The sequence below is a fragment of the Melopsittacus undulatus genome, chromosome 5, assembly GCF_012275295.1.
Source record: "Melopsittacus undulatus isolate bMelUnd1 chromosome 5, bMelUnd1.mat.Z, whole genome shotgun sequence".
Taxonomy (NCBI): Eukaryota; Metazoa; Chordata; class Aves; order Psittaciformes; family Psittaculidae; genus Melopsittacus; species Melopsittacus undulatus.
Window position 1 is genome coordinate 34,887,660 of NC_047531.1, and position 15,310 is coordinate 34,902,969.

Consider the following 15,310-nt stretch of genomic DNA (forward strand, 5'->3'; position numbering starts at 1 on the left):
TGGAACCACTTGTGTAACCAAAGACAATGGGGAATGAAATCACCTTTACTGCGCATCAATGGCAAGAAAAAAAACCCTTTTGCTTCCTACCTATAAAGCTGTTCACCTTTGATGTTGTAGTAAGTGACCAATAAATCACATGGTAAATGCAATATCCTCCTACATTTTTAATATTTCTTCATTCCCCGCATGAATGAAAAAAAAAAAAAGCACAACAGCTCTCCAGAGTTTACCAGTTGGAAGTGCTGCAATATTGATTTCACAGAAGGTCACAGATACTGTCTGTGGCTTTTTATAGCTGCTCCCCAGACAAGATATAAGACCAAAGCAGCACATGCTGAGAACCTCAGACCAGAAAAGAAATATCAGAAAGTAGTAAAATTGGAGCAAAATACATGGGATTCAAAACTTCCTACAACACATGGAGAAGTGAAAAGTGTATAACAAGAAATCACTGAGGACTTGATGACTACTTCTCCATCATCTTCAGAATGATTCCTCTATTTAACTGCATTTCAGACTGTTGGCCTCAAAACTGCTGTTCACTGATCTGACCATTTAAATTTCCTTACCTTGTGACAGCTGAATTTCATCAAATAATGTTGAGTCTCAGTTAGAAGCAAACTTCTTCATTTCAAATGAAAATGTGAAAGGTAGCAGTTGTACATAATGGGGGGGGGGGGGGGAATAATTGGAGAATTCATCTCTATCCAGAGCAAAAGAAAGCAAGAATTTCAGTAATCTAACACTTACAAATGTACCTCATGCAGTAAAGTGAAAGAGTTCTATTATCTGAGGAGGTTTCTTCCAAATTCATAAATGAGACAGATAGGGACCTCTCAACTTACCTGTTGGCACTTGAATTGGATTCTCTAAGCTGTCAGGTACCTGTGCCTGCCAAAGGGATGAAAAATGTCATCTGCAGCTTTGATAATAACACTATTTCTTTTTCTTTCTTTCTTCCTTTTCCACAGCTCCATTCAACCCTCCCAATGATGCTGACAGTATGGTCAAATTTGATGCCTTTGGAGATGGTATTGGACGTTACAACGTGTTCAATTTCCAGTACACTGGAGGCAGATACTCCTATGTGAAGGTTGGTCAGTGGGCAGAAACTTTGTCACTTGAGGTGGACAATATCCACTGGTCCAGGAGCTCTGTCCCTGTCTCCCAGTGCAGTGACCCCTGTGCTCCAAACGAGATGAAGAATATGCAACCAGGAGATGTCTGCTGCTGGATTTGTATTCCCTGTGAAACCTATGAGTACTTGGCTGATGAATTCACTTGTGCAGACTGTGGGCCTGGAAAATGGCCCACAGCTGATCTGACTGGCTGTTACGACTTACCAGAAGACTACATCAAGTGGGAAGATGCTTGGGCAATAGGTCCTGTGACGATTGCATGCCTGGGCTTTATTTGTACTTTTATGGTCATTGCAGTGTTCATCAAGCACAACAATACCCCCCTGGTCAAAGCCTCTGGCCGTGAGCTGTGCTACATATTGCTCTTTGGGGTCTTCTTGTCTTACAGCATGACTTTCTTCTTCATAGCCAAGCCTTCTCCAGCTATCTGCACCTTGCGTCGTCTGGGGCTAGGAAGCTCCTTTGCTGTCTGCTATTCTGCCCTTCTGACAAAGACGAACTGCATAGCCAGAATATTTGATGGTGTAAAGAATGGTGCTCAAAGGCCAAAATTCATCAGCCCCAGCTCTCAGGTCTTCATCTGCCTGAGTCTCATTTTGGTACAGATTGTGGTAGTGTCTGTGTGGCTTATTTTGGAGGCCCCTGGCACCAGGCGATACACTCTTCCTGAGAAGAGAGAGACTGTCATATTGAAGTGCAATGTCAGAGATTCCAGTATGCTAATCTCCTTAACATATGATGTGATCCTCGTAGTCTTATGCACGGTATATGCCTTCAAAACAAGGAAATGTCCAGAGAACTTCAACGAAGCCAAGTTTATTGGTTTTACAATGTACACAACGTGCATCATTTGGCTGGCCTTTCTCCCCATATTTTATGTGACATCCAGTGACTACAGAGTAAGTCTTTGGATCTCTGTTTCCATAAATCATGTGCAGCACTTAAAAGGATTGTATTGGCATTCTTTAGTTTCTTTTTCCTCCTGGATCCCTTGCAAACAAGGCATGCTAACATCCACTTAAGAATATTACCAAGTTTTAGTATATTTCTAAGATGGTCGCATTTCAAACTGATCAAGTACAGTTAGAGGTGGACAGGATTAGTGCTGCCGGTCTGATTGTGATAGAGGTATAGAGTATGGATTAAGTATTCATATTGGTACATCAGTATGTGAAGTCATGGTCCTAACAAAGAAAACTAGTAGATCATGAGCTAGAATGAGTCACAATTGGTTATTTGGTAGAGGTGGGCTTTAAATTAAAAGCCAAACTAACTAATTTCCTTCTGCAAAAGAATCTGTCACTCAAGCATGATATTTTCTTCCAAATAAAAAAGAATTTCAAAATTTCCTATTAAACAGGGTTGGTTAAAAAATAAAAATCCAACAAATGTTATGTTTGAATATAGAAACTTTTATTGTATCTATACTTTGTAGGGGCTAAAACACACACCTCACTGAGCAGAAAATATTGGTCACCTTCACCAACCAACTTGAAAAATATTAAATTGTTTAAATTGTCACATAATGTTCCAAAGATTCAAGTTCAAAAAACCAATATTTTTTGACAGAAGGAAATTGTCTCCGAAAAAGATTCAGATCTGCTCCACTGGAAGTCTCACAGTTATTATCAAGTGAGAAGTGACTGATGGACTTGGTCCTTACAGCAGTTTGCAGTACATTAATTCAACTTTTCTCCCAGAAGACAGGTAGATTAGTTTAGGGTCGTATTATTACCAGTAGCATGTACATGGAGTAGCATGTACACGAAGCAGCATGTAAAACTGTGGAGCTAATAACGTCTCTTAACATACTTTTGGCATGACAACCCTGGAACAGTATGTTTAGTACTATTTTTCTCAGCTTAGGAAAGGCACTGAGAACCTGGAGAAAACAAGGATAGATAACAAACAACGCAGTAAGACACGCAAAGTGACAGTAAAAGAGCTAAATATATTCAGTCTAGACAAGAGTAAATCCAGGGAGACATGATCACAGACTACAAATAATTTCAAGGCAACAAAAGAGAGAAAGGGATTATTCAGTCTCAGGAGAAGTTAGAATGGCGAGCAATGGATTGAAGCTAATGAAGGAAAAGTTTAAGGAAGGCACTGGGGAACAGCTCTAAACACCCAAAGTAATCAGGAAGATGGACATGGAGAGTAATATCAATGCAGATAGTCATGTGAGTGGGCAGCACAGCCATTAATGCTCAAGAAGAGCAGGACTTGACTCCTCAAACAACATTTAGAGCCTTATCTCCTGAGTGGGATTTTCAAGACTGGCTGGGATTAAACCACAACAGTCCTTTGTGTCACCCAGCATGGGGCACAGAGGTGATTGAGATGAATACAGACCTGACCAGAGCATGTAAAACAAAATGTGCTATAAAGGATTAACCCCATCTGCCATCGAAGTACCACACAGCTACTTGATCACTCACCACACTGGGATGGGGATGGCAATCGGAAAAAGGTGAAAGCTTATCCTGAAATAAGAACAGTTTAATAATTGAGATAAAGTAAAACACAGCAATAATTGTGATTAAAAGATAGATAACAAAAAGAGAAAGAGACACAAAACTAAAGAAAAATACAAGTGATTCACATTGTCATTGCTCACCACACACTGACTGATGCCCAGGAAGTTATCAAGCAGCAAACAGCCCCCTTCCCAGCCAACTTCCCCCAGTTTAGATAATGAGAATGACATCATATGGTATGGAATATGCCTTTGTCCAGTCTGGGTCAGCTGTCCTGGCTGTGTCCTCTACCACCCTCTTGTGCACTCACAACCTTCTTGCTGGCAGAACATGGGAAAAGTCCTTGACTTAGTGTAAGCAACAACTAAAACACTGGTGCATTATCAACATTATTCTCACATTAAATCCAAACCACAGAACCATACCATAAAGAAAATACCATAAAAAAATTAACTCTATCCCAGACAAAAACAGGACACTTCATTAGTTCCTCAATTCCCTATTTTAGGAAGGTGACCTCACTGTGCTCCTGCATTGCTTCTGCTGTGCTGTGTTGTCCCTCCATTAGGTGTCAGGATTGTTGAATCGACCCAAGAAGATGAGGGCCTCCAAATATGAGACTTCTTCTTCTTCCAGCTGTCTGAAAAATACCTCTTCTATTTCTTCCTCATCATATAGTCTGCAGGAGGCACCCACTGCAGTGTTGTTCACTTAGATTTGCTGACCCATAATACAACAGCTGGCTCAAGACCCATTGATGGCCAGAGCTCCATTCATTGTAATACTCTCCCACACAGAGCGCAACTTCCTCTCTTGTTAGGGGATTGCACCTTATTTGCAGTACCAAGGTACTGACCTATGCTATAATTGCAGCTCTGTAAGTAAAACAGGAGCCACCTGCCTGCTGCCACAATTCACACACTTCCAGCCTTCATCACTGTGGGACTCTCCATTTCTAAGCTCAATAAATAGTCTGCCTAGTTCTTGTCTAGTACAGACCAGGCTCTTGTACATGCAGAGTGTCAAGGAAGATCCATTCTGCCTTTTTCTCATCGCGTCTTATGCTTCAAAATCTGCTGACCTCTTCCCATAGCTCCTTAACTCGACAAGAGAAATCCTCCACCTCTCCTGCAAAAACAAGTCCCCCAGTCTCCCTTAGGCATTCCTGAAAGCCCAGAGATGCAAAGCTGCATCCTCCCTCAAGAATTTAGCCTAAGAATTCTGACATGCCAGGGATAGTTGCTCTTGCTGGCACTGGGGATCATGCTCTGTGACATTGCCCTTACTCTGCACACAAATACAGCTTTCAGCAAAGTTTATACCCCTCTCCTGTACACATTTCTTCATGCTGCTGTACTATTAGATGTCCACCACCTGCAACAAGAGTGGCCAACCTTGCCTTATCAAGAGTCAGATCACATAACAGCTCCAAGCTGGTCAAAGACAGCTGACAGAGCTCCTTAGGAGCTGGAGGAGGCTCCTAAAGTCACAGCCTCCTGCAGCAGTCCTCTCCCAGCAATAGTAGGACATCCTGGTGCTCCTTGAAGTGTTCCCAGGAGTCCTCCAGTGGTCCCAGAAGGTCTAGAGGAGCCCAAAGCACAGGCCAGAAGTTGCTCTGCAAACTGTTGCCTTGGTGGTTGGCTGTCAGCTGCACGACAAAAGATGAAGGAGGGCTCATGGAAAAGATAAGTTTCTCTGTTGCCATTGACTTTCATGCAGATTCACACTGGTTTCAGAATCAAAGACACAGAGAACCTGATATGGTTAAATAAGCAGTCCAAATATCTACCATGTTTAAGGGAATTTTCAACCTGATCACCAAAATCATAAGTCAGTGTGTCAGTGAGGCCAGGTTACACGTTGAACCACTGAAGTGACATGGCTTAAAAGGAGCCCTGTGGGATGGGGCTATTTTTAACCCAAATCATTTCATTGATTGAGTGTATAATTATGTCAGCACACACCCCAACAGAGCAGAGCAGGGAGGAAGGCTTTGTTGGTAGAGAACCTACCTAGAAACTACCACCTTCATTTATTCCTGCTTTGTAAGAAAACTCCCAGTCTTGTACCTGTAGAGTGCCCAGTTCAATACCTACCACAGATTGCTGCAGAGCCCTGTGGGCAAAATGCAGAGGAGTGATGGAGAACATGCAGCTGGAAGCATAAGGTGTTCCTTTATTGTGTTTGCCCTGTAGGGTTTTCCATGTCCATTCACCCTGTGAAACCTGAGTAGCTTTTCATAGTGCTTGTCACATCTACCTTGCGTAAAGAGTGATTATTATATGGCCACATTAATTACACTCACTGCTGACAAAGCACTTGGTGCTCAGTATATATATAAACCAACAAAGTTCATTTTCTATTCTATTTTTCATTTCTCACAATTACTTCTGACAAGGAGATAGGAGAAGCATTCCCATGGAAAAAGGATAATCTCCAAGGACTGCAGGATTGTAACTAAGGGAAAATGAGTCGTGGATGTAGAATCATTCACATCAAGCCGCAGAGTTTAAAAGCAGTTTAATTCAACATTTTAATTAAGGAATCTGCTTGAAAGAAAAGAATATAAACTGAAAAAGAGGCAGTAAAATGGCACCTAGTTATACCATTGAACAGTAAGGAAGAAAGATAGTGCTAGCAAAGTTACTAACAAATGCCCCATGGCAACTACTCTAAAAGCCCTGTACTAAAAGCCCTGTAGCCTTACAAACAATACATTTATGAGCCCCAAAAAATGTCTTTTCAAAATCAGGGCATCTTTCAGACCCAGTCTGACAAATGTCACCAGCTTTTACTCCACTCTTATACTCCTGCAAAGAATTGTTCAAGTTCTCTGATTAGGATTGAAGCTGGAGATTAAATTTGTTTTCAAATGGATGTTTTGCATGAGAAATCAAATGTAAACCCACATAAAATACTGTATGTGCAAGCTGGTTTCCACTGCAGACAGAATGTCTTTGCTCAGATAAGCAGTGCAGAGGATTTCTTGATCAATTTAGAAATCAAGGACATGAGACATGAGAGAAAGAGAGCAGAACAATCATTTCTGTACTAAAATGAGGGAGAACACAGTCAATCTTGCATTGCTTTGCAGAGACATGAGCACCATCAGTGCCATGCACCTCACTCATATGATCCTAGGGTTGCAGAAGATAAGGATGAGCCAGATGTTCAGAGCAGCCTGACCCATTGCAAACCCCCAGGGCTGTGTTTCCTACTGTTGTATGATAATGCTTCTAATGTTCTGCATTCCAGAGACTTTCATACTGAAACATTGTGCTTTGCACCCACTCTCTCCTAGGTGCAAACCACCACCATGTGCATCTCTGTGAGTCTGAGCGGCTTTGTTGTGCTGGGCTGCTTGTTCGCCCCCAAGGTGCACATCATCCTCTTCCAGCCCCAGAAGAACGTGGTAACTCACAGGCTCCATCTCAACAGATTCAGTGTCAGTGGGACCGGCACCACTTACTCTCAGTGTAAGTAGCCTTTCTATAAGGATGTGGGTTTGGATAAAGACAAAGTGGGTTTATTACCAGTCACAGAAATATCTTTATAGGCTGAACTATGCATTTTGTGGAAGTATCACTCTGTGTCTGGAGAGAAAATCCCATCTCTGTTCTATGGGAATCACCTCAGAGCCTGCCCTGAACTCACTGAACTCAGCAGGAAGCTTTTTGGGGGATCTGACTCCAGCCTACACAGAGCAGGCTGCCTGTAGCTGTCACTTGCAGCAGAAACAGGAACAGATTGCCCTGGAGTATTGCTGTCAAAGTGACACGCTGGCAGGACCTAGGTCACCATGCCCTCAATGGCTCTTATTGCCTGCATTATAAGGAAAGGCTCCAAGCCTGCAGCAAATGCATGCAAGGAGTGTCATAAACTGTACGTGTATGCAGAATGTGAGCAATACCTTTTGTTGAGTTCCACAGCCATGAGAAGCTCTGTTGCAAGAATAGCTCATCTGCTCTGCTCTCTCCTTTCCTTCATCTTCAGTCTCCATCCTAAGCAGATTCACATCTGTGATTCTGTTTTGAGGTTGTTACTCCTCTTCTGGGTGAATTGCCCAGAGACGTTTTTGGATAAAAAGGAGAAATAGATTACCTGTATGTTTGTTGTTCTTTTTCCTTGTCAAGCTTAACTAGTCAAGGATGGGAGCACACAGCACCTTGTTCACAGAGGTCTGTGGACAGCATGTTTGACCTGGAAAAGCTAATTGAAAAAGCACACTACAACTATAATGATGCAAGGACTACAAAACAGAGGAAAGGGGGGGACACAGAGCAAGGCTTGCCAGCGAGTTCACACTAACCTGGCCTTGGGTTTTTGAGTATCAAAACCTACATTTTAAAATTGTCTGGAAACCTTTGGCACTTCAGATTTCAGACAGAACATGGAAGGAACTTGGGACCCTGCTGTGTATCACATTGTCAGGGATAAGGAGGTAAAGGATCCCAGCTACCTCTGGCTCTTCTACTCCAAATTATATCATTTATTAATGTTCAGGGTCCCTTAACAACAGAGCAGCCGTGTGTCTCTACACATCCTCCATTTCATCAGTCAGGACAGCATCCAGACCCTGACACCAGAAACTGAAATCTCCTTGATATTTTGCGAAACTTAAACCAAGAGAGATCAGATGGCACTAAGTGCCCAGAGTGCTGAGCACCCCCAAAATACCGACGGATTCCCAATAGCCTTTAGAAATTTGGTCCCTTGGCAAAACAGTAAATCGCATGAGGTTATTTTCATCCCAAAAGAATTTTGTACAAGTGGTCTTTTCAAGGTTTTTTGTTTTCTCATAATATGGAATAAGCTCAGACAGAAACAATTTCTATTCACAGATACTTTTATACAGGATTATATTTTGGAATTGGGGGGGGTTATTATAATGGCTGGATAATAGAAGTGTGTGTACATGCATGCATCCAACTGAAAGGCAACCTGCGTGCACATTTTTACATTTATGAATAGCTTTCAGACATTAAAGAAAGCATAAAAATCCAGGCTTACAATCTTTTGCTACTTAATCGTTTAGAAAGGTGGCTGCAGTCTTTTACTGCTTGCACCTAGCTGCATCGGGGCTGCTCATCTTTCTTGGTCATTCTGGACCATGGCAAGACATAGACATGGAAGTAGGACTAATAGGTCCACCACTTCCAGTGGAAAAAGCCCTGTAGTTGCCATCTGGGATGACTATTTGGGAAAATAACACTGAGAATTCACTGTCTATCAGAGTGCAAATATTTTTAAGAAGGAAAATATTTCCTTACTCTATTCCATCTATTTGTAAATTATTTTAAATAAATTTTCTTTTTTTTCTTAGCTGTTTAGTCATTTATAAACTTCAAAAAAATCGTTGTCATCCATATTGATTCTAATCCATGCCTTAAATGTTCCTCTCCTCAGTCCTGGGGCTGTCAGCTTGTTTTTATTTTGGTCTTGATGGTGTTTTCATAATTCAGAAACTGCTTAATATGAAACTGATCAAAATTAACTTCAGGGCATTCTGGTAACAGCAACATCCAAAAAGTTAATTCTTGTTCATTATCATAGAAGACAGGAGTACCCAATTTGCTTGAAGGGGCAGTGTGTTTCTTATCTCCACTGGTTCCCACCTCCATTGCATCTCAGGGCTGTCATTACCTCTTCACTCCATCCATCATTAATGCCACGAGCATAGTGGGATCATGAACAGCAAGTGACTTACAGGCAGTTTTTAACACTGTTCCTCGAACAGTGAAAACTGGTCAAACACTATGAGAAAAGGTAAGTGACACTCAGGATGCTCTTGGGTAGGGTTAAGTGCTAGCTCTTTCCTACATCCTCTGAGCAGTGCTTAGGGGAGCCTGAGTCAGTGGTCAGCCATATAAGCTGCAGTGTGGTAGTGATCATGAGACCTAAACTGAGCACCTCATGTAGTCATCTGAATAGAGCTCCTCTTCTTTGCTATGTGCTCTGTAGGAGCATGTAGTGAGGGGGATACTTGACTGCTAAGTGAGGAAGTAGTTTAGAGGCACTGAGCTTTGATCATTTTGACAGCTGAAGTCTAGACTACAAAGGAATACATATTTAAGCTAAAGAGAGGCAGAATATATGTGTACCTGGGTATAGACATGTTTTGAAATGTATACATCCATACACATTCATATGAATCTGAAAATTCATGTTTGACAGAGTGCTACATGAGTTCTACTTCCCCTGCAGAGTTTCCCCCACTGGGATGTTCCCCACTTTTTCTGTGGCCTCTTTTATGGGCTTGGCAGAGGTATTTCCATAAGGTAGGAGGTCAGCACTCATAAAACTTCCCAGAGAGCTCAGTGCTGATTTAAGCACATATATGATTCAGGCTGAGTTTTACCACTAAAAGATGACGTTCATCCAAGTTAAATCCACGTGGAGAGCTGCACACAGATTTGAGCTCCTCCAGGGGTCAGAAAAAGAACAGAATATTCTGTTGTAAATTTTGTAAATATTCTGTGGTAAATTTTGTCTCTCAAAATTTCTTTTCCCAGCCCTTGTTCCAAACTAGCCCTGATATATGGCTTTTATACATGATTATCTCACAGTTGTTGGACTGTGAGCACAAGTAGAGAAGTGGTACACAGACAAGTGAGTTTGAATCTGCCCATTCCTGACTATGTAGGCATGATGCAAGGTGCCCATGGCAGTGCTGGGCTCTTTCATTTTATCTCTGGTTCTTTGCTTGGATTATCTAATCAAAATTAGGGGTAGCCAGGAAAGAAGAGATCAGAAGAATGAATTCCAGCCAAATCAAGACTTCTGATCATGTCACACATTTGCCACTGGCCTCAACACAAGGCAAAATGGATGTGAAGTATCTCTAGCAGATACAGAAATATTTCAGGAAACCCCTTGGCTGTTGCTATAAGACACAATATGAAACCCAGAACGCTGCAGGGCCCACTTATTAACACTGCTGAGGTTTGTAAGGAAAAACACAATCATGGGTTGCCCAAAGAAGTTGTGAATGCTCCATCCTTGGCGGTGTTCAGGGCCAAGTTGGACAGAGCCTTGGGTGACATGGTTTAGTGTGAGGTGTCCCTGCCCATGGCAGGGGGGTTGAAACTGAATGAACTTAAGGTCCTTTCCAACCCCAACTATTCTATGATTCTATGAATTGTACTATCTCAGAGAGAGCTGGACACTCAGTGTGAATATTTTATTCCACACAGCAGAGTTAACTGCCTCTCTGCACTACAAGAGAGGTGCATGCTGTGAAGGAAGGCTGGGAGCTCAAAAGCCAAGACCACTCATTCCTCCCCTGTCACCATACTTCTCTGTGCAACTTGAACACTCTCCTGACCCAGTTTAGGGCAGTATTTGAGCTATTCATGCTTTTCAATGGGTTGAACTTCAAAAAACCCTGAAGCTAAAAAAATTGTGGGTGGGTGACTGATGTTCATAGAAACAAAATGCTTTCACCTGTAGTCAGACTGCAGCAGAACAGGAATTTGAATCAGGCTTCCTAAGTAGCAATGATTTGTCTATTTGTCAACAATAAATAGAAATCAAACTATGAACAATAATAAAAATTATATAATATGGCACACATCAGTGTGTTGCCATATTATAGCCGATTAAATACTGAATACAAAATCTGATAGCTCATTTTCACAAAATCATAGATGCTCTGTGACCTTTTACCTACAAGGACTGCTTTTAGGTATGTGACTCACAATACACATCCAGGTTGTGAGAGATCAATCTGTATCAACCTGATACAGAGCAGAGGTTCATTTTTAGCTCTTCTATTATCAGGAATATGTCCTGCCCTATGAGTAGTAGGTTAGTTCCAATAGGTGCCTCTATATTTCTTTCATTAAAGCAGTTCTGTTTTCCATTAAATATTTATTCAGTCAATGAAAGAATTAGAAATAGTTGCTGATTTGAAGAAATAATGCTTTGTTCTAAAAATAATGCTGACATCTTTAAAGAACCAGTCTGCAACTGAGAGCATAGCCACTTTTGGAAGATTAAGCATGCCCTTGTCAGCTGCATAAATTGCTTTTTACACTGGGTGATTGAGTTTACCAAGTCAGTGCTTGCTGGGTGTTTTCTTTGATGAAGGCATCACATTTCTCTGGGTCACTGTTATCATTAACCTAATGTATCTTTCAAAAAACAGCTTTATGGTGCCATGAGCAGAGATGTCACAAAGTATCTGAAAATACATTCTTGATGCCTAGTGGATAATTTTAACAAAGATGGACAAACCAGCTCGCTTTTAAATTAAAGTCCACAAGGCTCTAGCAGTATGGTAATATATCCTTCAGTCAAAATACAAATACATTTAGGAACAGATTCTGATACTCAGGTTCAATTGCTGTATCCCTGAAGCCATGATAACCTGTGGTATAAAATATTAGGCAATGTAGACAAGTATATCAGAATCTGGGCCTCACATCTGGATTTGCATTGAGTCCTGAGATCCTAGAAATGGAGGGTGTTGTGTCCAGAAAACCTTCTGGGATTAGGTGAGAAATAACCTCACTTTCAAATACAGTTATGCAAAAATATCTTCACTTCATCCAACATGTACTTATAATTCTTGTATTTTAAATTAAAAATTAGATTAACACACAGTCCTAATATTCAGAGTTGGATCCTCTCCTGGATTTAAAAATGCATATATTTTATTTCAGGAATGTCCACTACAGCTACAGGAGAGCTCAAAGGATCAGACCTAGCATTTCTTGTTAATAAAACACAAAAAATCCAGAAGTTCACTTTATTCTACGGGGATACTTCAGCACTGCTCTAGCTATATTAGCACACATTATCATACACAAGTGCTACAAAGTGAGACCCAGTGGCACAGTATCATCAAAGGAAAATTCATATGTTCTATTTAGACACTTCTTGGAGAAGCTTAGTCACCCAAAGGGCTCTCAATAGTCAGCAAAATCAGGTTCCTCTAGAGGATGCTGAACTGGTTTGTTCCTCCAGCAGCTCCACTGCTGACACTCTCATCTTGGTTAAATTGGGTGAGATGCTCAAAGCATCATAAATTCTTACCCTATGTCTTGTAATTTATTGCTGTCCTGAAGTTAACTGATTTTCCCCTCCCTTTCTCTTTCAGCATCTGCTAGTATGTACGTACCAACCGTCTGCAATGGAAGGGAAGTTCTGGACTCCACCACTTCATCTCTGTGATTGTGACTTGCGGTTCAGTTTTTGAGGTTTTAGACTGTTAGGCAAAATTTTGCACATGTTGTGCACTTTGGAAAACACCAGAAAACAGAAGAAATCAAAACAAAATTAGTACCTTTTTTTAGAAACAGTGTAATAAATTATTTTTGAGGATTGTACAGTATATAGTGATGTTCTGGAACTTTTTAGACTGATTTTAGCCTTTCTGTTGTTAACGGTCATAAGGGACATGTAAATAACCATGGTTCACAATGTGCATAGTCCTACAGTAAGGGAGTGATTTGTTGCAAGCACAGTTGCAATGTTAGGTGACTTCTTTCCTACGAAATTTTTTTGTAGCTCCTTGTTGTAATTAACTTAGACTGCATTTCTATGTTGTATATTACAGTTACCTTACATGTAACAGACTGGTTTTCTCAGCACAAAACAGCAGTGTTAATGTAAAGGCACCAATAATAAAAAGATAAAAGTTTTTCAGCATGGTTTCATTTTTGTTTCTTCCTCCCTCAAGGTTATTGCCTTTCTGTAGACACCAGGACAGGCAAAAGAGATAGATAAAACATATGCACTACTAGCATGGGTACACACGTTTGTGTATGGGTCCATGCCTGTGTTACTAAATCTGTATCACATATGTTCTTACAATGAATGCTTTGTCACGGTAGAAATTCCCTCTCCTTAAGAAAAATGCACACTATTAAAGCACCTTAAGTGGTCATTTTGTTATTAAAATGTGGGGTAATTTTCATAAGTGAAAATGTCTAATTGCATCTCAGTGAGATACTGGCAAAACATTTTTGATCGCCGTGTCACTGACTTCTCATGACTTGATGCTGTCATACACATGATAGATTGGTATCATATGGAAACCAAAGAGGTTTTAGATTAGGTTAGCAAAGTGATGGGAAAAGAAAACTGTCAGAAAATTACCTGGGACTGTTTTATACCTCCAGCCAAAACAAAGCTGGTTCAGTTTGTCTGCATCAATGATGCTGTGAAAGGTAATTGGAGCACTACAGAAACAGAGACCAAAAGAAGTCAAACGGAAAAGAAATCCAGGAGGCATTTACACACATCTCTGGAGTGACCTTTGCATTCAAAGCAAATGATTTAAGACACACATACCAGCTACTTAGACAACTGCAAAATACCTTTAAAATCTTGCTTTTATAACTGTATTCTTAAAGCTGCCCGCACTCTACTGAAACAATCCGAAATCATCCCTTCTGCTGGGTCCAGAAAGTCATTAAAGAAACAAACACACCTTTGATTAATGTGTCTAAGCATATTTACCTAAGGGCTTGTTCCCCTTGATCTCATTTCAGCTGAGGTCAATAGCAAAATTCTCATTGCCTTAAAAGGCAGCACCACTGGGGCCTGAAAGGCAGACACTGCAGATATATCCATACATACTGTTGGAGGTACAAGTACCCTGGAGCCCAGTTCTCCTGCACTTGCAGATGTTTCTACATGTAGAGTTGAACTGGCAAGGGAAGTAGCTGTGACTTTAAATGCAAAACTCAAAGGTGTGGGTTCTTAAAAATCCTGCTCACAGATAGATGTCTAATTTTTCTGGACACCATTAGGTCCACCAGCAAAGATCTCTTGATGTCAACATTTCTATGACTGGCTACACATGCAGTCATTTGAGCATCTGCATCATGGAGTTGTCTAGTACAGAAATCTCTGCGACTTTCACCAAAATAGATATCTCTCAGCCCATATTACATGCAGGGCTCTGCTGCTTTCTCTCCACATGGAGAGTGCCTCGTGTTTCATGCCTGTTGCCACCTTTGTGCAGGGTACAAGGGTCAAGTTTTGACAGCTTGGGCGTCTTGCTGTCTGAATTAAGACCCCTTAAATTTCAGATTGGGCAGCTACAGTCATTTGAATTTGGCGTGCTCTTTTGTGGATTAAGAGGCAGTTCACTATATGGCAAAAGGTGGGAATAGCTGACCATAATGCTGATGCCCCTACATAATTCACATGATCTTTACCGAGCTCTTAAAAATGCCTAAGGTTATGAGAATTTAATCTCAATTTTTATGGAAAACAACAGTGCAGGTCAAATCCACCTCACCTAACAGTCATTGTCTACAGCAGAAATAGCTGCATATGAGATTGTCAACTCCTCCCTTTGTACTCAGTGGAAGTGGCTGATCTCAGACTGCTACTTTAGGCTGAGATGAATCTCTCCAAATAAAGGCCAGCACACCTTGCTCAGATCACAAAGTTTGTACTGAAAAAAAGGCATTGTGTCAGATGAATTCAAACCTTAGAATCTAAATTGGCACCATTGAAGCTAATTTACAGCAGGTGAAGATGTTACTGCCCTGGCGTTTTCATTCCATTCGATTGCACTATTGAGAAAATGATACAATGTCTGTCTGAGCAGGTGTTAAGAATACTTGGGTGGTTTGGAAGCCACTTACATGTGGGTTTTTCATACAAAATAAAACCCCTCACAACACCAAAACCCATGTGGAGCTCTGGACCTCAAGCCCAATTGAATGTTCC

The 15,310-nt window shown here is 41.0% G+C and overlaps 1 protein-coding gene across 2 annotated transcripts in view; it reads left to right on the forward strand.

The window, feature by feature from the left end:
* Positions 1-13,267, forward strand: part of GRM3 (glutamate metabotropic receptor 3) — a 46,121-nt gene extending 32,854 nt beyond the window's left edge. The window contains exons 3-5 of one of the 2 annotated variants that reach the window (XM_005143349.3): positions 975-2,041; positions 6,924-7,098; positions 12,723-13,267. In XM_005143349.3, coding sequence (XP_005143406.1) covers positions 975-2,041; positions 6,924-7,098; positions 12,723-12,796 — 1,316 coding nt within the window. In that variant the 3' untranslated portion in view covers positions 12,797-13,267. The remainder of the gene's footprint in view (positions 1-974; positions 2,042-6,923; positions 7,099-12,722) is intronic. The other variant, XM_031043962.2, reaches the window with a different exon arrangement.
* Positions 13,268-15,310: the final 2,043 nt, after the last annotated feature.